The sequence below is a fragment of the Bombus affinis genome, unplaced genomic scaffold, assembly GCF_024516045.1.
Source record: "Bombus affinis isolate iyBomAffi1 unplaced genomic scaffold, iyBomAffi1.2 ctg00000059.1, whole genome shotgun sequence".
NCBI lineage: Eukaryota > Metazoa > Arthropoda > Insecta > Hymenoptera > Apidae > Bombus > Bombus affinis.
In genome coordinates this window covers 1442604-1465786 of record NW_026108820.1, presented here as the reverse complement: position 1 = coordinate 1465786, position 23183 = coordinate 1442604, and the positions used below count along the sequence as shown (strand labels likewise).

The following is a 23183-nucleotide window of genomic DNA, read 5'->3' as shown; positions in this document are numbered from 1 at the left end:
ATACTGGAGAGCGACCCTTGGGGCAAACCCTATCGCACGGTCATGAAGAAATGTAAAAGCAAGGGACCAACCAACGACATGCAGATCGACATGGTGAAGGCAGTCCTACAGAGGCTATTCACCTTGGGACACGGACCCCCCATTATGAGGGCCGCGAAGAGGCAGAGACCGAAGAAGAAGGAGATATTAGCCTCAGCGTCACCATCGGCGAAGGCGATGTCGTCGATGCCGCCGGAAGAATGAACACCAAGAAGGCTGCAGGAGTCGATGGCGTGCCGGGCGAGATCGCGAAGCTGGTAGCGAGTCGCAGGAGCGAGCTCGTGACAAGGGCGTTCAACGGCATCACCGAATCAGGAAGGATCCCAGACTGCTGGAAGACGGCCAGAGTAATACTGCTAAGGAAACCGGGAAAGGATCCCAGTCTCCCTAACGCGTACCGGCCGATAAGCATACTCCCAACCATGAGCAAGATCTGGGAAAAATGCTTTAAGAAGATCATCGAGAGATGCATCGGAATGGACCCGTTCCATCGGAGGCAATATGGCTTCAGAAAGAAGAGGAGTACGGTAGATGCCATCACGCAGGTGATGAAGTTTGCCAACATCTGCAAACGGAAGAAGGTAATATGCGTGATGATCACCCTGGATATTAGCAATGCCTTCAATTCGCTCAGCTGGAAGATCATATACGAGGAATTTGACAAGAGGAAGCTGCCATGGAAGGTCAAAAGGCTAATCGGCAGTTACCTATCCGGAAGGAGGATCATCGTGAGCAACCAGCACGGCACGGTGGAGCACGAGGTGGCGGCGGGAGTTCCGCAGGGATCCATCCTCGGACCATTCCTGTGGAACTTGGTATACGACCGGTTGCTCGAGAGACTCGACAACATGCCAATGGTCAGAGCAACCGCCTTCGCGGATGATCTGGCCATCACATGTTCCGTTGGGAGGAACGAAGAGGCCTCCGCCAAGGTCAACACGATGCTAAGGATCGCCAACGATTGGTGCACGAGTGTCGGGCTCACCCTGGCGAGGGAAAAGACGGAGGTCATGCTCATCACAAGCTTGCGAGTGCCGAGAGTGGTGAAACTCAGGTTGGGCTCCTCGGACATCGAAACGGTCGATCGCATCAGGTATCCCGGAGTCGTCATCGACTCCAGTCGGAGGTTCGGTGCGCATATCGAGATGGTGTGTAATAGAGCCGACAAGTTAATAGGAGCCCTTAGGGGAATTCTACCCAACATCAACGGGCCGCCCAGCTTGGCTCGTAGGCTCTACTACAATGTGTGGGAGTCCATCGTAACTTACGGAGCACCGGTGTGGGCTAGAGCAGCGAATACCGATAAGAACAGGAAAAAGCTGAAACGAGCACAACGAACGGCCCTGTGCATAACAACGACGGCATACCGTACCGTCTCCCACGCGGCACTTTGCGTGTTGACCGGGAATCTCCCGATTTACATAAAGATAAAGATGCTCGGAGAGACCTACGAGAGGAACAAGATCCATGGGTCCAGGATTGGCACGGATGACGGCAGCAAGCTGAAGGAGGAACTGGAGGCGATTCGCAAGAAGGCCCAAGAGGACTGGCAGACGGAGTGGAACAACTACAAAAAGGAAAATATCACAAAGAAATTAATACCGAGTGCGCTGCTATTTACCAAAAAGAAGATGGACATCGATCACCACACCATGCAGCTGCTAACCGGGCATGGGAGCTTCGGTGTCTATAGGAAAAGGAATGGCAAGGACAGCGACAGCAACTGTCTCGACTGTGGAGACCCGAACGACGATGCAGAGCACGCCCTCTTCGCGTGCCCGAAGTGGACGGACAGAAGGATCGAGCTGGAGAACGCTCTGGGCGGGAAGATAGACGTGGGCAATCTGATCGCCACGGTGACCGCCAAGGACGAGAGCTGGAATAAATTCAGGCAATTCTGCAAGACCGTCATGTGTCACAGGAGGGTGACAGCGAGGGCCTGGAAAGAGGCAAGGAGGAGAACGAGTGAAACAACAACTACGCGGAGCAATGAGGGCAAGAACACGAAACAACGAAAAACCGCAAAGGAGACCAGCCCAGTATGCTGAACTGGCTGAGAGGACGACATGAGCAGTAACTGCCCCAAGAAGTAGATACAACGGGTCACGAAAGGACAACCCTGATGACTGCCGACAGGTTTTACCGGGGTTGTCTGCCCTCTAAGCGGAGGAAGAAGGAGGAGGGGTTTTTAGTGGGTATGGCAACGACATCCGACTGACTCCCAGATAACCCAGTGATGCGGGTCACTGGGCATGCGTAATAGCATTTTCCCCTCCCCACGCAAAAAAAAAAGTCATACGAGTAGCATTGAATCGGTGGAAATATCGAATTTCGAAAGTTTGATTCGACGTGTCCAAGATACGAGATTCCAAAGAGAAAGTTCGCCCTCAGGTCGACGATATCGATTTAATATTGCATGCGATTTATTTTCGTTCGCTGAATCAGTGAACTTCTACATTTCACGCGGTTCATCGAGCCGAATGATTTTTCTGCATACAAAGGGCTGGAAATTTGAAACATACTGTAGCCTAAACCGGTCGCCGGATTAAACTCGACGAAGCTTCGAATCGAGAAAAACGTGCAATCGTAATCTGGCTTTTACGAAAATGGACACAACGACGTTACCGGACAAATAACGAAATTCTTGTCCATTATTGAAATTCTATTGAAATTCTATTAAACTATAACTATAACTACGTTCTTATTGAAATTTTCATTTATTTCTTTTTAAACGCACGATCGAATTTATCGCACGCGTACTCTTCTGATTATATTCTATCGTTGATATTATTACGACGAACATTGTACATAAAAATTTAGAAAGTTACTATGCACAATGTTTGATTTTTCCTCAATTTTACTTTAACGAATTTCGAGTTTTAGTTTACGTTACTTAGAAAGTTCGAATTTTCTCCGTTTATGGCAATACGAAACTATTAGGTCGTCCGAAAAGTTTCTTTCGTTCTATAAGGAAATAATGGATGCACATTTTCCGTTTTATATTATTTTATTGAATTACCTATGATCCGTTTTGTTTTATCAAACTAAAGATCACAATGTTCGACAGATTAGGTTTTATGTTTGTATAAAGATGCGTCGTTGAAAAAGACGTCTCTTTGAAAGAAAGACACTTTCCGGACAACCCAACATACAGGGTTGGTAACTGGTGGTACAAGCGGGAAGGGGATGATTCTACGCGAAAAAAGAAGTCGAAAATATAGAATAAAAATTTTTCGTTCGAGGTTTTATTTTCGAGCAATTGAAAGAAAAGATTATTGTAGCCTTTCATACTTTAAAACAAACGAATGCGTTAGAAAGTGTTCATAGAAATTTAATTAGAAGAGCAGAAGTATGTGTTGGACAGAATGGGCAACACTTTCAGCAATTTTTGTAATAATAAACTTTATGATTACTTCATGTTATTTCATTATGTATTCCTAATTTTCCGTTACGGCAAAAACAAACTTAAACTGCGATGATATCCATCGAGACAACGATGTACAGTGAGGTCCGTTATAACGAGACGTGATAAAGTGCACGCGTACCGAGCGAAAATTCAAAGTCGATTTTCTCGAAAACGAAGCCTCAAACGAAAAATTTTTATTCTATATTTTCGACTTCTTTTTCGCGTAGAATCACCCCCTTTCCGTTTGTACCACCAGTTACCAACCAACCTGTATAATATTACTGGAACCATTGTACTCGGACACAAGGTTTAATACGATGCTTTAAATAATAGAAGTTTCAGATGGAACGATAATATTGGGTTGGCAACTAAGTGATTGCGGACTTTGTCAGTGCCACCTAATGATAAAATCCGCAACCACTTAGTTGCCAACCCAATATAAAATATTAGGAGGAAAAAGTCCGAAATAGTAAAAGTTCGTGGTCGACTAAGTGCAGACCAGCATTTTCATGGCGATAAATTAAGTTGAAGCACAATATCATTAATTCTCGATGCTGCAGCGCTCGCCAAGTTTTATACCCCAATTTCGTCCTCGTTTCGACAAATGAAAATACTCCTGATGCTTGAAGAAAATTTCGAACTTTTAACGTTCGAAGAAAGAAACTTGCATATAAAGTAACGGTTCTCTCATATTTTCCTCAAACTCGAGAAAGTTTGTTAACGAAAGGAAGATACGACCGAGTGGAAACTGTGGACAGAATGAGAAATATCTAAACACCCAGAATAACAATCAATTACGAAATTACGAAGAAAAAGTCACACAAATATAAGTCGTGTAATAAATAAATTTCGTAAAACATCGATAAACATTGCTTTGTTTGCTGTTAGTTTGTTATCAACTAAACTGTACATGTAAATGATACTATATCGTGTTAATTTGAATCCAAATTTTCAAAGTTTGAAGAGAAATCGTAAGAAATTTCTACGTGCAACATATTTTTCAGTTTTTACTTTTCCACCTTTTTATTTCTTTTTGCAATGCTTTGTTACGTTACGCGAGATTATAAAAGTTGAGAATCGCGCGGAATAAAACGAACAATAGTACATTTTACTTTCTCGTATAATCTCTATGAGAAAAACAAAATTGTAGCGTATATCGAAAAACAAATTTTCGTTCTGCGTAAAATCTCGAGAAATTCTTCCTTTCTTCGTCCGTGTCAGATGATAGACGAATGACGGCATCAGATGACTCGTGCGATTCCTTAGCATAGAAGAGTGAATTGAAATATTCACGAAGCGCGATGTACTGTTAACCAGTTAACCGTGGAATTTAGTTTTAGAAATCAACGTGAATAAAATGCAAATAAAAATAAACGACGACGAGTATACACGTCGAACACAAAGAAAATGTGTTACGTGTTCCTGTTATAAGTTTTACGACGACGTTAAACCAAAATGACGATGGCTTACATTTTTCTTCGAAAAAATGAATTATTTCCCACATAAAATGTTAAAATTGTAACAAAATAACAAAATTCGTAAACAAGAAAAATGTGAAAAGATAGAAGAAATTCAGTGGATCCTCCCAGTGTGGTATTTCTCGAAACAGAATATCGCACAAAGTGGCACTTGGCAAATCTAACACCAGCAACGTGAAGTGGATTCGATCAATGATATAACTGGTATAAAATTGGGGAAATGTTTTTTGATAGGAAGCGTAGGTTTTACGGTTGAACTCGTAGATGGTGGAGCAACTTTCGAAGCTCGTGTTCGTGGAATTGCATATTCGATAATTTATTCAACACACATTCGACCAAAAAACTGAATCGCATTATATTTTCTGTATTATATTTCGATCGTTATCGGGGAATACCGGACACACGCAGTAAAACATCCACTCAATTTGCAAGCAGACAAAATTGCGTAAACAATTCGGGCATAGCCGATATATCGGTGAAAATAATCAACTGAGTTTATAAAAAGGAATACGTTGTACAGGGAATAACCGATATAACAAAGGAACAAATCAAATTTTTCAGTTTTACTGACAAAGCGAACGTACCACTAAATAACATTCTTAGCGCTTCTTACTAAAATTTGGAATTTTTATGGTAAATGGTAATGTTTTATATTATACGACAGATGAAACACACCGAGATTAACATTTTTCTCGACCTGTTTAATTCATGAAACGCGGTTAACTGTTTAAAAACGCTATCGACGATAGCTTTTCGAAAGATGTATAAATAAAACGAGGAGATAGAGCGAAATGAAATAACAACGAGTCGTTCGATTTCTCGTTATGTCGTGTTGTTAAGAAGCAACAGAAATGAAATTTCAATTTTCCATTAGAATCGACAGAAGGATCAAACGACGATACGGTAAGAGAAATCGCATGATTCCACTCAAGTGGCACCGTTTTGTCAACGCAGGCTAACGCGTGACCTTTCGTCGTTTCGATCAACATGGTTCAACATGGGTCATACCGCCTGTGCTGTCAGATGTTCAGCCAAATGGTGTTTGCATTTGTCGTAGATAAAACGCTTGGAAAACTCGTCGCGCGCTAGTGCGCTTCTCCGTTTTCGCATGAAATCTCCGACTTTTTTCTACTTTCCTAGTTTCCTATTTTTTCTTTTTATCCGTTCTATACGATTCGCCTCTGAAAGGTTATTCTTGCTGTACCGCTACTATTAGGTTGTCCGAAAAGTTTCTCTCGTTTTATGAGGAAATAATAGACGCACGTTCTTTCTTTTATATTATTTTGTCGAATTACGTACGATCCGTTTTGTTCTGTTGAGATAAACACCACGATATTTCACAGACTTACTTTCACGTCACAGTTCCGCCTGGGCAGGCGACCTAAACGGACGTGCGAAACAGTGCTCCAGTGAAAGTGCGGCAAGAGAGAAGAGATAGGTACAAGGTTAAAGCCAAAAATAGACAAAACGTGGAATCATGCAGATTCCACCAATAAAAATAATTAACTCCGGTGAAACATTTTTCATAAATAAAGCCACAGACTCTACATATGTAGAGAAAAATGATGATATTATGGAAACAACACAATCCGACGAAGAGCAAAACATACCAATACACCAGGAAGAAAGCTGGACGGTGGCAACCTCCAGCAAAAAACGGAAGGTAACCCCGCTCGCAAGCGCGAGGAAAATTGATACATATGAAAAAAAACAATGGCTACAAGATATCAAACTGCACAATCCATTCAGCGCACTGCCAGAAGAGGCAGCAACGGACCCAACGGAAAGTCCGACAAACCGTACACCCAAACCACCACCAATATACGTAGACGCAAAAATAATTGACCCCCTCATCGAACTGCTAAACAACATCGCAGGGAAAGACAACTACATCATCAAACAAATAAAAATAGACCAGGTTAAAGTACAGACCAACACCCCAGAAACATTCAGAAAAATTACAAGATCACTAAAGGAAAAAAAATGCAGCATATCACACTTTTCAGCTCAAAACAGACAAAAGCTACAAAGCAGTAATCAGGGGACTACACCCAAAAACAAATACTGGAAAAATAAGTGAAGAACTGGCAAAAATCGGACACCAAGTAAGATCAATAAATAACATAAACAAATACGATACCAAACAACCACTACCGCTATTCCTAGTTGAACTAGAACCTAAAAACAACAATAAGGAAATATACGATATAGAAAAATTGCTAAACACAATAGTAAAAGTAGAGCCACCCAGACATAAAAAAGAAATCCCACAATGCATAAGATGCCAACAATACGGACACACCAAAAACTATTGTAATAGAACCCCGGCATGCGTTAAATGCGCAAAAAATCATCTCACGACACACTGCCCATCCACGGGAAAAGTTGAGGAGGTTAAATGCTACAACTGTAACGGAAACCACCCAGCCAGCTATAAAGAATATGAAGTAAGAAAACAATTACAACGTAAACTGTTCCCGCCCCTACGAAGCAGAACAATCACTAACACACAAGCCCAACAGGACAGCACAAATCCTGAAATAATTCCAAGTACAGAACAAGCAACAAACACCAAACCTATCAGCACCAACACCATTGGTGGTCTAAGCTATGCTCAAATAACCAGCCAATCAACACATACACACAACCAATACCACAGCAATAGTAACAATGACACTGGAGAAATCAAAGAACTACTCAAACAATCCATAAAGAACACCGAAATGCTAACCAGAATGATAAGCGAACAAAATGCAGTACTAAAACAGCAAACTCAACAGATCACAGTCATGCTACAACTAATTACAAACGTGCTAAGCAAAAAATAAAAACGGACACTCTAAAAATAGCAGCCTGGAACTCAAATGGTCTGCAACAACGGGCCCTCGAAATTAAAACATTCATATACAATAACAATATAGACATACTACTTGTCTCAGAAACACACTTCACTACAAAAAGCTACTTGAAAATACCATACTACACCATATATGATACCAAACACCCCTCAGGAAAAGCTCACGGAGGGACAGCAGTGATAGTCAGAAACGATATCAAACATTATCTACACAGCCAAGTTAACAAAGAATATTTACAAACAACCACTGTTACAGTTCAAACTAGCAGCAACTACTTCCAGTTGTCAGCAGTATATGTGCCTCCGCGACACAAAATAACAACACAAATGTGGGAAGAATACTTCCAGGAACTAGGGGACAAGTACATCGCAGCGGGAGACTACAACTCAAAGCACACGCTTTGGGGGTCAAGAAACATTACACCTCGAGGTAGAACACTGGAAAGATACATAAGAAATAATAACCTAAATATATTATCCACAGGAACACCGACACATTGGCCGACTGACCTGAACAAAAAACCAGATCTTCTGGACTTTGCAGTTACAAAGGGACTAAACACAAATAAACTAAAAATAACACCCAACCTCGAGCTCAGCTCCGATCATACACCCATAATAATTGAATACAGAAACAAACCAATTCACTATAGCAAACCAGAAACACTATGCAACAAAACCACCAAATGGCAAACCTTCAAAGAAATAATAGAAAGCAAAATAAACTGCAACATCCCGTTAAAAACTCCTGAACACATAGAACAGGCAGTAGCAACATTGACAGCAACTATTCAGGAAGCAGCAAGGACAACCACTACTCCCGAACCAACCAGCAGACAAACAATAACAATCCCGCAAGAAATACTCGACAAAATCAAAGAAAAAAGAAAAGCAAAAGCAAAATGGCAAAAATACAGAACCCGAGAAAACAAAAAACACTTAAACAAACTTGCAAAGGAAATAAAAAACAAAATAAAGGAGCACAACGATAACGAATTCGCAAAGTTCATAGGGAAACTCTCCACACACGAGAACACCAACTATTCACTATGGAAAGCCACGAAAAAAATAAGGAAGCCAATAATACCCGTCCCGGCAATCAGAAAAGCAGATAACACATGGGCAAGAAGCAACGAAGAACAAGCTGAAGAATTCTCCAACCACCTCTGCAACACATTCACACCACACATTATCAACAACAGCAACCTCAAAAGTCATACGGAGGAGGATCCACAAACCACTACTGCCACAGCCGACAAGGAATACACCATACCTAAAACATCGGCACAAGAAATTAGAAACATAATTGATAAAACAAAAAACAACAAAGCGCCAGGAATCGACCTAATCAATGGTAAAATCCTGAAAAACCTTCCGCCAAAAGCAATAAGACTAATTACAATAATATTCAATGCAATTCTAAGAATTCAACACTTCCCCAAACCATGGAAATTAGCACAAATCAAAATGTTACATAAACCAGGCAAAGACCCGCACCAAACTGCATCTTACAGACCAATATCACTGCTCCCAGTATTTTCCAAAATACTGGAAAAGATAATATACGACCGCATAAAACCAATAATCGAGACAAAAAAACTAATACCGGATCACCAATTTGGTTTCAGAAACAAACACTCCACGATAGAGCAAATGCACAGGCTTACAAACGAAATAATAGTAGCACTAGAAAACAAGGAATACTGCACAGCCCTCTTTATAGACATAGAGAAAGCATTCGATAAAATTAACCATGAAAGTCTACTACAAACAATTAGGAAACAATTCCCGGAGCAAATACACCACTTAATAAAATCCTACCTAAGCAGCAGAACCTTCGTAATAAAAATCAAGGACACACATTCTCAAGTTAAAGACATCAAGGCCGGGGTACCACAAGGAAGCGTCCTAGGCCCAATACTATACACATTATACACGGCGAACATACCAACAACTACCAACAGCACAGTATTGACATTCGCGGACGACACAGCTATACTAGTCAGGCATACTAACCTAGAAACGGCAGTCAAAATACTACAAGAACATATCGTAAAAATAGAAAATTGGCTACAAGAAAAACAATTAAAAGCAAACCCCAATAAATGCAACCATATTACATTCACGCTACGGAAAAAGATACCACCAAACATCCTATTGAACGGTACGCATATAACGCAAACAAAGCATGTCAAATACCTAGGACTCCACTTAGATCAAAAACTTACCTGGAAACTACACATCAAATCAATAGTAGAAAAAATACAGAAAACAAGGAGACAAATGTATTGGCTAACAAGCCGAAAATCCAAACTAAGCACAGAAAATAATGAAAAAATATATAAAACGATCATAAAACCAATCTGGACGTACGGAATACCACTATGGGGGACGGCAGCAATGAGCCATATAAACAAAATAGAGGTAATATAGGCTAAAATACTCAGAACAATAGTAAACGTACCTTGGTACGTCAGAAACGAAGATATACGAAGGGACCTGGGAATGCCAACGGTCAAGGAAGAAATCAGCAGATACTCCGAGAAATACAAATCAAGAATAGCAACACACATAAACCGGCTAGCTGCGGAAACATACAAAATCACAAATATGGACAGAAGACTAAAAAGGAAGCACCCAGCAGACCTTATAAAGGACATAACCTAACAAACACGAGGATGGTACCCCGCTGGGGGTAGCCACCAACATGCTAATGTAACCGCTAAAAAATTCCACCAAATGTCCAAATTGGACAAATAGTGAATTTAAATAAATAAATTAAAAAAAAAAAAAGACGTTGCCAGTTAGATAAGTGGCTTGGTTGGATTGTCCTAAGATCTCGTTCCCGAATGTTGGTAAATGTGTCGCCTAATTGTAGCTTCCGGCATTTGTCTTGTTCGGATAGCCCCTTCAGTACGTCCGAATCGTTGGACGCCCATCCTCTAATATTGAAGCCGCCTGATTGCAGAAGGTCGGTGAGCTCCTTTCGAATCGACAGTAACTCTTCCTTCGTATCAGCTCCGGTGAGGGCGTCGTCTACGTAGAAGTCTCGCTTTAATACCAGTGATGCTCGCGGGAATTGGTGTCCCTCGTTGTCTGCCAATTGTTTGAGACACCGTATGGCCAAGTATGGAGCGGCTGACAACCCAAACGTCACGGTGTTAAGTTGATTGGAGTCGATCTCACCGTCGGAATTGCGCCACAGAATTTGTTGATATTTCCTATCTTCTGGGCGTATCAATATCTGGCGATACATTTTTTCAATATCGCCAGTTAGAACATACTGGTGAGACCGGAATCTAAGTAGGATGTCGAATAGATCCTCCTGCAACTTTGGTCCGGTGAGCAAAGTATCGTTTAGCGATACCCAGTGTTGCTTGCCGCTGATCCATCGAACACAACCCGGAGCTTAGTGGTGTCGCTTGATTCCTTGATCACGCCGTGATGTGGCAGATAATACTCGTGATTAGCGAGGTGACCAGGGTCGATCTTCGTCGCGTGACCCAAGTCTATGTACTCTTGGATCACATTACTGTACGCGATTTCGTATGAGTTATCGCGTTGGAATCGGCGGTGGAGTGATGCGAGTCGTCTCATCGCTAGTGCCTTGGTTGATCCAAGGGATGGGAGCTGGCTGTTAAATGGAAGGGCGACGATGTATCGTCCTTCGCTGGTGCGTCGGACGTGATCTCGGAAGTGTTCTTCGTATCGTCGCTCTGCCTCTGAGAGATGTTGAATCGGGGGTCCTTCGTCGATTTCCCAAAACCGCGCGAGATCAGCTTGCAGAGCCGTTGTGGAGGAGTGGAATGCATTTGTCGCGAATTGGTAAGTTGGACTCCCCCCGATTACCCAGCCGAATCGGGTTTTCTGTAAACGCAGTTCCAGCTCGTCTGGTCGCGTCAGATTAATCTGTCCGACGCACATCGAAGCAAGTGTCGTACCTGAACTCAGTAAGACATCGATCGGACCTGGCACATGAAATCGTGGATCGGCCAGATTGATATTCTTTGGTATTTCCAATGTCGAGCGATCGATGTGTTGACTTGGGATCAGGGTCGAGATAGCCGGAATGTCGAGGAACGTTATTGTACGTTCATAGCTGCCGTCGGTTGACGTGATCGTAGCCGTTATGTATCGCCTTGCCGTCGTCGTTAAAGTATCGAGAACCCCAATTGGGACCGAACACTTCTTTTGTCTTATTCCAAGGGAATTGGCTAGTCTTCTAGTAATGAAGTTCATGCTGGATCCAGTATCGAGCAACGCACGGCAACGAATAGGTTGCCGTTTGTCGGTCAGCATGTTAACTTGTGCTGTAATTACTAGGTCATTGCACCATAATTCGGGATCTGATGGTCGGGTTTGATCGGTCCTTGTTGGGGTTCGGCGTGCCTGGCGTCAATTGTGTGTCTGTCTCGGACTGGTTGATGGACTTGAAGTCCGTGAAGTCCTTGGTTTGTGCTTCCTTGCGGCCTTCCGAGTCTTTGACGGGGATGTCGATGATCTCCTGCTGGAAGGGGAGGAACCTTGATCTGAATTGGAGGAAGTCGACCTTACCTTTTGCCTGTCCCGATGTAGCATTGTATGATGGCGACCTCCACACACCCTACAAGACCCGGCATGACAATCCCGAGTTGTGTGTCCCGCACTCAGGCAGTTCAGACACAGGAGTGCACTTTTGACCTCCTTCAAGCGTTCACTGACGCTTTTGGCTCTGAAGACGTCGCAATGCCAAATGGAGTGTTGGCCCTTGCAAGAATGGCAGGAATTCTTGACCCGGGATGCGGTGAATGTCTGTCCTCGTGTCTTACGCTGTCGGATTCTTTTGGATTGGTCCGGTGTTTTAATTTGTTTGATATCGGAAGGTGATATGCCTGTGAGCGCTAGATTCTCGAGGTAATCTAGCAAATCGGTGTATTGAGGCACCTCCTTGTTGGTCAAGGTTAGCTCCCATTGTTGCCTGACGTAATCGGGTAGTTTGGAGCTGATGAGATCAAGAATGAGGCTATTCGGATGTACGGTTTGTCCCAAACTGCTTAGTGCGTCGAGGTTCTGTCTTACGACATTGGCCAAGTCTCTTAGGGCCATTGGAGAACAATGCGTCAGCTTTGGGTAGTCAATGATTGCAAATCCATGGCATGACACGATGCGTCGGGGACAATCGTACCTCTGCCTGAGAAGGCTCAGCGCCTTCGGATAGTTCTCCTCATGGAAAACTAGAGAATTCACACAATTCGCGGCTTCCCCTACTAAGGAAGCCCGCAGATAATGAAATTTTTGTAAGGTGGTTAGGTGAGAGTTCATGTCGATAGTCGAGTTGAATGTGTTAAAAAATGCGTTCCAATTTTCGAATTTCCCGTCGAATGCTGGTAGCCGCATTTCTGGTAAATGCATTTTCGCTTCGGGAAAATCGGTGCCCTTAGATGGCGGCGGGATTGAAGATGGCTTTCCTTCCCGGAGATGCTGTATTCTCTCGTCCAGGGAACTGTACTGTTCCGACGCTACGCGTTCCTGAACGATATCCTCGTCCTCGATGTCGTCCAACTCGTCCTGGAGTGATAGGAATCGTTTCCACCCGGTTTGGAGTAGGGCTTGAGATGATCTCAAATAGGCAGGATCTTGCATGCCTGACTGTTCGTATCTATCGATGCGGTCCCTTATAGTCGTTAACGTTCCTTCGAACAATTTATCACGTCGTTTCCTCAAGTTGTTGATCTTAGCTGGGGTCGGCATGATTCGGGATGTGGATCGACTTGAAATCTTCTTAAATTGATTACTCAGTTACGTCGGGACGCTGCCTGGTTGCGTGCCTCGACCAGTGTGTATATCTTTTTGAAGGTGTTGCTCCTGACGTCGCTGACCTTAATGGAGTGATACACTTCCGCTGTTGGATTCAAAGGGAACACGTGGCACTGCGTGTGGACACTTACTTGACACTGGCACGTGATCCGGCTCGAAGGACCATGTATTTTCGAGCTATCGCGGGGAGACGTAATCGCGAGGAAACACGTGAACGGGAGTCGTAAATTCCCGTTACGATCTTAATGATCGACGCCGCGAGTAGATCGATCCCCTGATTTCCGTTAAGATAATAGGGGTGGTTGAATTAATATAACTCCGTGATTGGTAGGGTTATGATTATATTTTTCTCCAACAGCTTCGTTTAATCACACACAATAGTAACGTCGTTGAGTCTGAAGATTGCCTGGATCTTGCTCAGATTCTGACTGCCAATCTGAGAGAGGAAGGCTCGTGGGTCGTAGTAGATGTGGCGATTGATCAGATCCAACCTTGACTGAATCGAATCAACAGGATCAACCGAAAGACTGAATGAAGAGACGTCGACTGCTTGACTCCGACTGTTTGACTTGGGTGGCTTGCACTGACGACTGACTCGAACGATTTCCGTTATGAATGTGAGGACACAGATCCCCGTTACCATTAGCTAAGACGTTAACGGTTGAAGTTGGGATATGGAAGTATCCTAACGGCATGACTCGTGGGAAAACCCAGATGTTTCTAATCTCTAAATGCCTGATTTTCCCTGTCATATAATTAACAATTTTTCCCGTCATAACTACCAGCTTACTCCGTAATATTTAAGAACGTTCAATAAACCTAAGGACCTTTTAAGTACCCGCTATAAACCGAAAATGCTTGCAGGATTCAAGGTTTCTGCAAGCTAATGAGAATCGGTTTATGGTGGGCCTTAGTTTTATTGAGGGTTCTCTAATGACGTTTGGGTCTGGACGGTCAGACATTAAAGTACGTCGCGCGGACCTTTTCACGCGACGTAACAGAGATTATTTACCTTTTCGGTTGTAATCATGGAGTCTTCCGTGGACTCCAGTATTGAAAATCTATTGTAGGTGGTCACCTGGCTGGCTGATGGTTTAGTTTGACTCTCGTTTACATTTGTCTTGGTTGGTTCGAGCTTTCGTTTTTTCGTGTGATGGTCGTTTACGAGGATAGATGTGTTGCCCTCTTGCCACGGGGGAGGAAAAATGGCGGTGTTATAATTTAGCTCCGGGGAGCCTGTTGGGAATGATAGAGCCATCATCGAGCTAGTTAATTCAGTGTGAAAGAACTAGTCGAGAGGCTGTTAACCCCTGGCTTGGTTAGTTGGATTCGCTTTCGACAGATGGGCGTCACGTGGAGTTTTGTGAACTTCACAGGGCACTGGACACACGTCTGCACGTCTCGGCACTCAGCAGCAACTGGATGGTCACGTGCTGCTTTGTGAACATTGCCGGGCACTGGACACACGTCTGCACGCCTCGGCACTCACGAACGAACTGGATAATGTATGTGATAATGTATTTTTAGTGTATCCTGTTAGCTTAACAAAACATAAGGTTGTTCAACGTTTGCATAATATATTTAAAGAAAAAGATTGATCGTACTTTCTGATCTGAAAAAATAGCTCTGTTTATACATTATACATTATACATGGGAATTAACATTATGTATGGGAATTAACTAGTGTCTATATAGTTTCACACTGACAAAATAGTTTCGAGTTACTTAAAAATAGTTGCTTGATTCAAGCAACTGTACGCGTTAACAAAATAATTCCAACTTACTTGAAAATAGTTGCCTGATTCAAGCAACTGTACGCGTTAACAAAATAGCTTCAAGTTATTTGAAAATACTTGCTTCACTCAACTGCACACATTAATAAAATAGTTTCAAGTTACTTGAAAATAGTTGCTTGATTGAGGTAACTTGACCAATCTGAATCATCATAAAAACTTGGAAGGATATTTCAGGCAAAATTACAGGTTCACATTGGCAAAATGATTTTAACTTACTTGAAAATAGTTGCTTGATTCAGGTAACTTGAGCAATCTGAAACATCATAAAAACTTGGAAGGATATTTCAAGCAAAATTACAGGTTCACATTGGCAAAATGATTCTAACTTACTTGAAAATAGTTGTTTGATTCAAGCAACTGTACACGTTAACAAAATAGTTTCAAGTAACTTGAAAATAGTTGCTTGATTCAGGTAACTTGACCAATCTGAATCATCATATAAACTTGGAAGGATATTTCAAGCAAAATTACAGATTCACATTGGTAAAATAATAGGTTCACATTGACAAAATGGTTTCGAATTGCTTGAATTCAAATCGTTTGACGAAGCAACATGACTAATCTGAATAGTTTAATTGTCATCTTTATCCAAGACTCGCATAGTCAATCGAGCCATTCGGAAATCACATTGACCAACTCCAAAATTGAAAAGTAGAGAAAAGTAATTACAAGTATCGCAAGTGGTGAGACAATATGCGATAAAAATGAAAAGATGAGCGTGGCGTTAAGCTCTAAGGAACTAGAGGTTTTGTGAGAATCAATCGTGTACTTGGACGATGAAATTGCGAAATTATGAGATTGTCCAAAGATGAAGTTGGTCAATTTGACTTTCGCCAAGCTCGATCGTCACTACGACAGTCCTCACGTATCGAAACTATCTTGATGTTTGTGTCGACAGGTGAGACGAATGAGCGATCGTGGCGGAGAAGGATCAGGACATTCGGTCGTTACGATGGAATCAGTGTTACCGACTTTATTTGGCCGTCGCGAATCAGTCGCCTGTTTTCCTTTTGGAGGCGTGACGAGAATATTGCCAAATCGTCGAGACCCAGCGTCCAGAATGTCCGCACCACTGAGCGGTAGAGGAAATACGCACTATCTTCGGTTGGACATTATGGACGACATCGCATACCTAAGAGCGAGGGAGGTAAGGATCTTTCGTTTATTTTTGTTGAAGTGTTCACCACTTCTAGGAAAACTCCACATCTGGTCTTTTTAGCTTTCTCAAGCGCTGAAGCCATCGACAGCATATAGACAAAGGAATAGCAGGGAGGCAGACCCAATACGGTAGACAGGCGACTCTATGAACGTTCTAAGAGAACGGATCTCCTTCGGCGTAAATGGCGCTCCTTATCGGCGAACGGCTGCAATATCCTAAATCTTTCTTTTCGACGGTTTCCACGTCGATCGAAAGAAACTATTCGTCGAAATGGACTATCTGTGGCTGATCTATTACGGTAGAAAGTGAAAAAGAATAAACGAAAGATCCTTACCTCCCTCGCTCTTAGGTATGCGATGTCGTCCATAATGTCCAACCGAAGATAGTGCGTATTTCTTCTACCGCTCGGTGGTGCGGACATTCTGGACGCTGGCTCTCGACGATTTGGTAATATTCTCGTCACGCCTCCAAAAGGAAAACAGGCGACTGATTCGCGACGGCCAAACAAAGTCGGTAACTCTGTTTCCATCGTAACGACCGAATGTCCTGATCCTTCTCTGCCACGATCGCTCATTCGTCTCACCTGTCGACACAAACATCAAGATAGTTTCGATACGCGAGAACTGTCGTAGTGACGATCGAGCCTGGCGAAAGTCAAATTGACCAACTTCATCTTTGGACAATCTCACAATTTCGCAATTTCATCGTCCAAGTACACGATTGATTCTCACAAAACCTCTAGTTCCTTAGAGCTTAACGCCACGCTCATCTTTTCATTTTTATCGCATATTGTCTCACCACTTGCGATAGTTGTAATTACTTTTCTCGACTTTTCAATTTTGGAGTTGGTCAATGTGATTTCCAAATGGCTCGATTGACCATGCGAGTCTTGGATAAAGATGACAATTGAACTATTCAGATTAGTCATGTTGCTTCGTCAAACGATTTGAATTCAAGCAATTCGAAACCATTTTGTCAATGTGAACCTATTATTTTACCAATGTGAATCTGTAATTTAGCTTGAAATATCCTTCCAAGTTTTTATGATGATTCAGATTGGTCAAGTTACCTGAATCAAGCAACTATTTTCAAGTTACTTGAAACTATTTTGTTAACGTGTACAGTTGCTTGAATCAAGCAACTATTTTCAAGTAAGTTAGAATCATTTTGCCAATGTGAACCTGTAATTTTGCTTGAAATATCCTTCCAAGTTTTTATGATGTTTCAGATTGCTCAAGTTACCTGAATCAAGCAACTATTTTCAAGTAAGTTAAAATCATTTTGCCAATGTGAACCTGTAATTTTGCCTGAAATATCCTTCCAAGTTTTTATGATGATTCAGATTGGTCAAGTTACCTCAATCAAGCAACTATTTTCAAGTAAGTTGGAACTATTTTGTTAACGCGTACAGTTTTTTTTTAATTTATTTATTAAAATTCACAATTTGTCCAATTTGGACATTTGGTGGAATTTTTTAACGGTTAAATTAGCATGTTGGTGGCTACCCCCAGCGGGGTACCATCCTCGTGTTTGTTAGATTATGTCCTTTATAAGGTCTGCTGGGTGCTTCCTTTTTAGCCTTCTGTCCATGTTTATGGTTTTGTATGTTTCCGCAGCTAGCCGGTTTGGGTGTGTTGCTATTCTTGATTTGTATTTCTCGGAGTATCTGCTAATGTCTTCCTTGACCGTTGGCATTCCCAGGTCCCTCCGTATATCTTCGTTTCTGACGTACCAAGGTCCGTTTACTATTGTTCTGAGGATTTTAGCCTGTATTACCTCTATTTTGTTTATATGGCTCATTGCTGCCGTCCCCCATAATGGTATTCCGTACGTCCAGATTGGTTTTATGATCGTTTTATATATTTTTAATTTATTTTCTATGTTTAGTTTGGATTTTCGGCTTGTTAGCCAATGCATTTGTCTCCTTGTTTTCTGTATTTTTTCTACTATTGATTTGATGTGTAGTTTCCATGTGAGTTGTGTATCTAAGTGGAGTCCTAGGTATTTGACATGCTTTGTTTGCGTTATATGCGTGCCGTTCAATAGGATGTTTGGTGGTATCTTTTTTCGTAGCGTGAATGTAATATGGTTGCATTTATTGGGCTTCGCTTTTATTTGTTTTTCTTGTAGCCAATTTTCTATTTTTATGATATGTTCTTGTAGTATTTTGACTGCCGTTTCTGGGTTAGTATGCCTGACTAGTATAGCTGTGTCGTCCGCGAATGTCAATACTGTGCTGTTGGTAGTTGTTGGTATGTTCGCCGTGTATAATGTGTATAGTATTGGGCCTAGGACGCTTCCTTGTGGTACCCCGGCCTTGATGTCTTTAACTTGAGAATGTGTGTCCTTGATTTTTATTACGAAGGTTCTGCTGCTTAGGTAGGATTTTATTAATTGGTGTATTTGCTCCGGGAATTGTTTCCTAATTGTTTGTAGTAGACTTTCATGGTTAATTTTATCGAATGCTTTCCCTATGTCTATAAAGAGGGCCGTGCAGTATTCCTTGTTTTCTAGTGCTACTATTATTTCGTTTATAAGCCTGTACATTTGCTCTATCGTGGAGTGTTTGTTTCCGAAACCAAAGTTCCCAGTTGTGTCCTCCAGCTTTCAGTAGATTTGTTTGGTACCTCCTTTTTGCTGTTTTTCCTAGGTACTTTCTCAAACCTTTGACTTTTTCCTCATCGCTTTTTATTTTGTATTTTTTGCATTCCTCTTCATACTCTGATATCCAGTTTGTAGCTTTCTCAGTTCCTTCAAATCAGAGATTTTTTTTAAAAATATTAAAGGACGCCAACGTATATTCGTCTCACAAGAGTTTGGCGAGCATATCATAAAGACGGTGCATGATTTCTTTGGCCATGTTGGAAGGAATCACATATTGAAAAAAAAATCCGACCCTTTTATTATTTCAAAAATATGGACCGAATTGTCGACAAATTCTGCAAACAATGCGAAACTTGCATTAGGAATAAAAGCAGAACGAGAAGACCGATCGGGCTTATGTGGAGACTAGGACCAGCGAGGAAACCGTTTGAAATAATGTCATTCGATACGGTCCGAGGTTTTTCCAACAACAACTCACCAAAGAAGTATATGCATATACTCATAAATCACTTTTCAAGGGCTGTTTTTATGTCCACATCGAAAACACAACGCGCGGAAGATATCATAAAACTTATAAACTCGACAGGAGAAACTGACTCCATAAAAATTATCCTTGCAGACCGATACCCAGCGATGACATCCAAGGAAATTCAAGAGTACGCGAGAGAGAAAAACATTAAATTAATTTTCACCTCGACAGACTGTCCATCCTCCAATGGACTAAACGAGAGGGTAAATCAAACATTAGTAAACAGAATCAGATGCAAGATCAATTCGAAAAAAAAAAGAAACTGGACAAAGATCGCAGAAAAAAGCGTAGAAGAATACAATCACACCAGACACAGTGTAATGGGATTTGCCCCAAATCACTTACTGTATGGGAAAATGATCGAAATCATCCCTAAGGGAATGACAGAGAAGAAGATAAACTTAAAAAGAGACAGAGAAGAAGCATTTAAAAACTCAGCAAGAAATTTCGAAATCAACAAACAAAAATATGACAAAAAAAAGACGAGAACACGAGTTTAAAATTGGTGATACGGTCTTCACCCACAACGGAAACAGAATGAATAGAAGTAAGCTGGAAGAAATTAGGAAAGGACCTTTCAAAATTTTGAGAAAGATTTCAAACTCTATATATGAAGTGGATAACGGTAACCGGAGATCTGAAGGGAATTTCTTCAAACTGGCCCGGAAAAACGACCGAACAGAAAGGAAGTCGATCGAAGAGCTTCCGTTCCAACAGCTTCGACGTGTCGACATTGCACGGAGCTAAAAGTAAGCTTAGCGGATCCTCGAAAGCCGCTATTTCGACCTTTATGGCACCGTCGAATTGGTTCACGAAGAGACACCAACCGATGTCGAAGAAGCCGGAAGATTTAGTAACGGCCAGTTTAAGTCTCAAGTTCGATAAATCGAAGGTAGTGAAGGCGGTGAAGGAAACGTTGGGTAAAAAATCCCCTAATAGCGAGGTCAAACACAAAGTCGTATGGGACAACACTAGTGGAACCAAAGTGGACGCTCAGGTAAGTTGTATTTCTCGTTACGATATCGTTTCTTGTTTAAGAGCCATCGTAGGTGAAAGGGGGAATGAAAAAGAAAATCGTAAATCGTAAAATCTCTTCCAGAGAATGCACTTTATCGTAAAAATTAATAAAGTCAACAACAACGTGAAATTAAATAATTGTTGTTTGATATTCTGTATTATCGATATAGGTGAAACGTGGAGAAGATAATTTGCAATCATTGCGGACAATATCGCAGTGACATTATTATCAATCGGTAATATTAAAGATAAAATTCATATGGGATGAAAACAGAGCGTCAAAAGTGGTTATTTTCCGATCTTCTTGCGAAGGGAAAAATGTTTAAGAACGGCTCTCAGCAAGGAATAAAAAATGTTATTACAGTTCCATTTTCGTGTTCGTTTTTTTTCTACATGATCCATGTGAAATAATTCTTCAGATGCTCTGCTGGTAAATGAATCGACGTTTGTAATAGAGGAAATATGAAGTACAGCGAGATCGTTGTTGACTATTGTTCTACACCGATATCGACAAAATAATTCTTCGACAACTCTATTGATAAATCAATTGTAGTTTGAAATCAAACGAATCTGAAGTACCATCAGTTTGTTGCTACGAGAACAATAGTCACCAACGATCTCGCAGTAATTCGGATTCGTTCGATTTTAAACTTCAATTGTTTTACCGACAGAATCTCTGAATAATTATTTTGCTGGTAAATTCTGTTGGTATATCGATTAGAGTTTGGAATCGAGCAAGTACGAAGTACAAGATGGCTATTGTTCTCCAGTAGCAACAGTCTGATAGTATTTCAGATTCGCTTGATTTCAAACTTAGTTCCTTTGGTTTAATTACTGATTTATCAGCTGGATCAAAATTTAAAGGAAATGAAGATCAAGTGTAGCGCGTAAGTTTTACCTCTGCTTAATTTTTTCATCTATACACTCATCTTTTTCAACTTCCATGTCACATTTCGTATAAATGCTAATAATTCTTTGTTTTTTTTTTTGATAAATTCTCTTAAACGTCGCACAAGAATTTTTCGTTCGCGAGGAGGTGCAAAAATGGCCACTTTTTGACTTAGGTCAAAATTTGCAAATTTGGGGTTAGCCCCAACTTAACCACACTTTTAATCCAACATGAATTTTATTTTAATATTACTGACCTCTGATGGTGGATCTGCGATACTGTACTTAATGATTGTAAACTATCTTATCGAGACTTCTCATCTATATTAATAATATAGGAATGTTAAATATTATTTTGAATATTAGGAATATTAAATAACAGTTAAATACTTTTAACTGTTTATAATAATTTACTATTACGTATTTTAACGCGAAATCTCGTTTCATAAAAATTTTCATTCAAATACGTAAATACATAATATTCATAAATTTATAAGAACAATTTTGTCCGTAGGTATTTGGTAGCGCAATTGAGAAGATGTTAACGGCGCAAAAGGGAAACGATACGGGGGCTTCCGGGTCGAGCGGAAAGCCCTCGGTATCTCCGAACAAACCAATGTCAGGCAAAGTGACAAATTGGTTTTCAAATACCAAGAATCAAAATCGGAATCAGACGGAATCCAGCGAACCGTCTCTCTGTTCTTCCCTAAAGGACCTATTCAAGAAGTAATGGGGAAGAACAAATGCTAATAAATGTTAAGTGTCTCTAGTTTAATTAACACTTCTTTATCTTTATCTTTATTAACACTTATTTATTTAAGAATTTATTCAGAGATTAACACGACCTAATAGATGACTGACAATCTGGTGTAATTCAAATTAACGAGCTATACTTTCCTTGTACTTTCTTATTGCTATACCTCTACAATATTCTTTTATCGTATCTGTCGATTTTAATCTCACACAAATATATAATAAATGTGTATACAGTAGTTGACGAAAATATTAGATAGAAGATTTTTGCGAATATATATTATGTGTGTTAGTGTTTTTCTTCACTTTACTTCAATGTAACGAGACGTGTCTATCATGATTACACCGGTAAAAATTGAGACTAATTTGGAAATATATATATGGAAGCTAGAAGATGCTTATTGCAGACGTACACATAGCAAAAAACTAATGTACAATGTAAAGAGTATTTTTAAACATATGATTGATTAGGGGTAAAAATGCTCCTACTAAAAATATTGTGACTTATTTATACAATACATAATTAACTGTCCAAATACCGATGGTAATCAATAAGCATCTTATAATTCCTATTTACATTTGTTTCAAAAGCTTCTTTCGTTTCATAAGGAAATAATAGATGCACGACACTTTTTGTTTTATATTATTCTATCGATTTATGTATGATCTATTTTGTAGTAATAGAACAAAACGAAAGAAACTTTTGAGACAGCCTAATGCATCTTGAAATTCATGAAAAGCTTCAACAAAATATTCATGGAAAGTTTCTGTAAGCGTCCGAGTACTTTCGTGAGCCGTTATATGTATAATAATTCGTTACAATGTTAGTGATAGCTTGGAAAGTGAACTATTTTTATTATA

General features: G+C 40.8%; 4 protein-coding genes across 5 annotated transcripts in view; 2 read left to right on the top strand and 2 right to left on the bottom strand.

The window, feature by feature from the left end:
- The window catches only part of LOC126926787 (uncharacterized), a 182415-nt gene that overhangs the window by 155209 nt on the left and 4023 nt on the right, over nucleotides 1-23183 (top strand). The window contains exon 2 of the mRNA XM_050743132.1: nucleotides 2176-2331. The gene's annotated coding sequence lies outside the window, so the exon portion shown is untranslated. The remainder of the gene's footprint in view (nucleotides 1-2175; nucleotides 2332-23183) is intronic.
- Nucleotides 11138-12079, bottom strand: LOC126926916 (uncharacterized). Its single transcript, XM_050743233.1, has one exon. It carries the CDS (start codon nucleotides 12077-12079, stop codon nucleotides 11138-11140), a length of 942 nt encoding a protein of 313 aa, XP_050599190.1.
- LOC126926915 (uncharacterized) lies at nucleotides 12100-13510 on the bottom strand. Its single transcript, XM_050743232.1, has 2 exons — nucleotides 12383-13510; nucleotides 12100-12309 (listed from the first exon to the last, which is right to left on the bottom strand). The coding sequence occupies exons 1-2, from the start codon at nucleotides 13508-13510 to the stop codon at nucleotides 12100-12102; spliced, it is 1338 nt and encodes a 445-aa protein (XP_050599189.1).
- LOC126926794 (uncharacterized) lies at nucleotides 20216-22561 on the top strand. 2 transcript variants are annotated; one of them, XM_050743144.1, is made up of 2 exons: nucleotides 20216-20661; nucleotides 20852-21050. In XM_050743144.1, the coding sequence occupies exons 1-2, from the start codon at nucleotides 20275-20277 to the stop codon at nucleotides 20900-20902; spliced, it is 438 nt and encodes a 145-aa protein (XP_050599101.1). In that variant the 5' UTR covers nucleotides 20216-20274; the 3' UTR covers nucleotides 20903-21050. The 2 variants fall into 2 exon arrangements, with proteins under 2 accessions (XP_050599101.1, XP_050599100.1); XM_050743143.1 differs by lacking the exon at nucleotides 20852-21050 and adding an exon at nucleotides 22084-22561 and having other exon boundaries at nucleotides 20230-20661.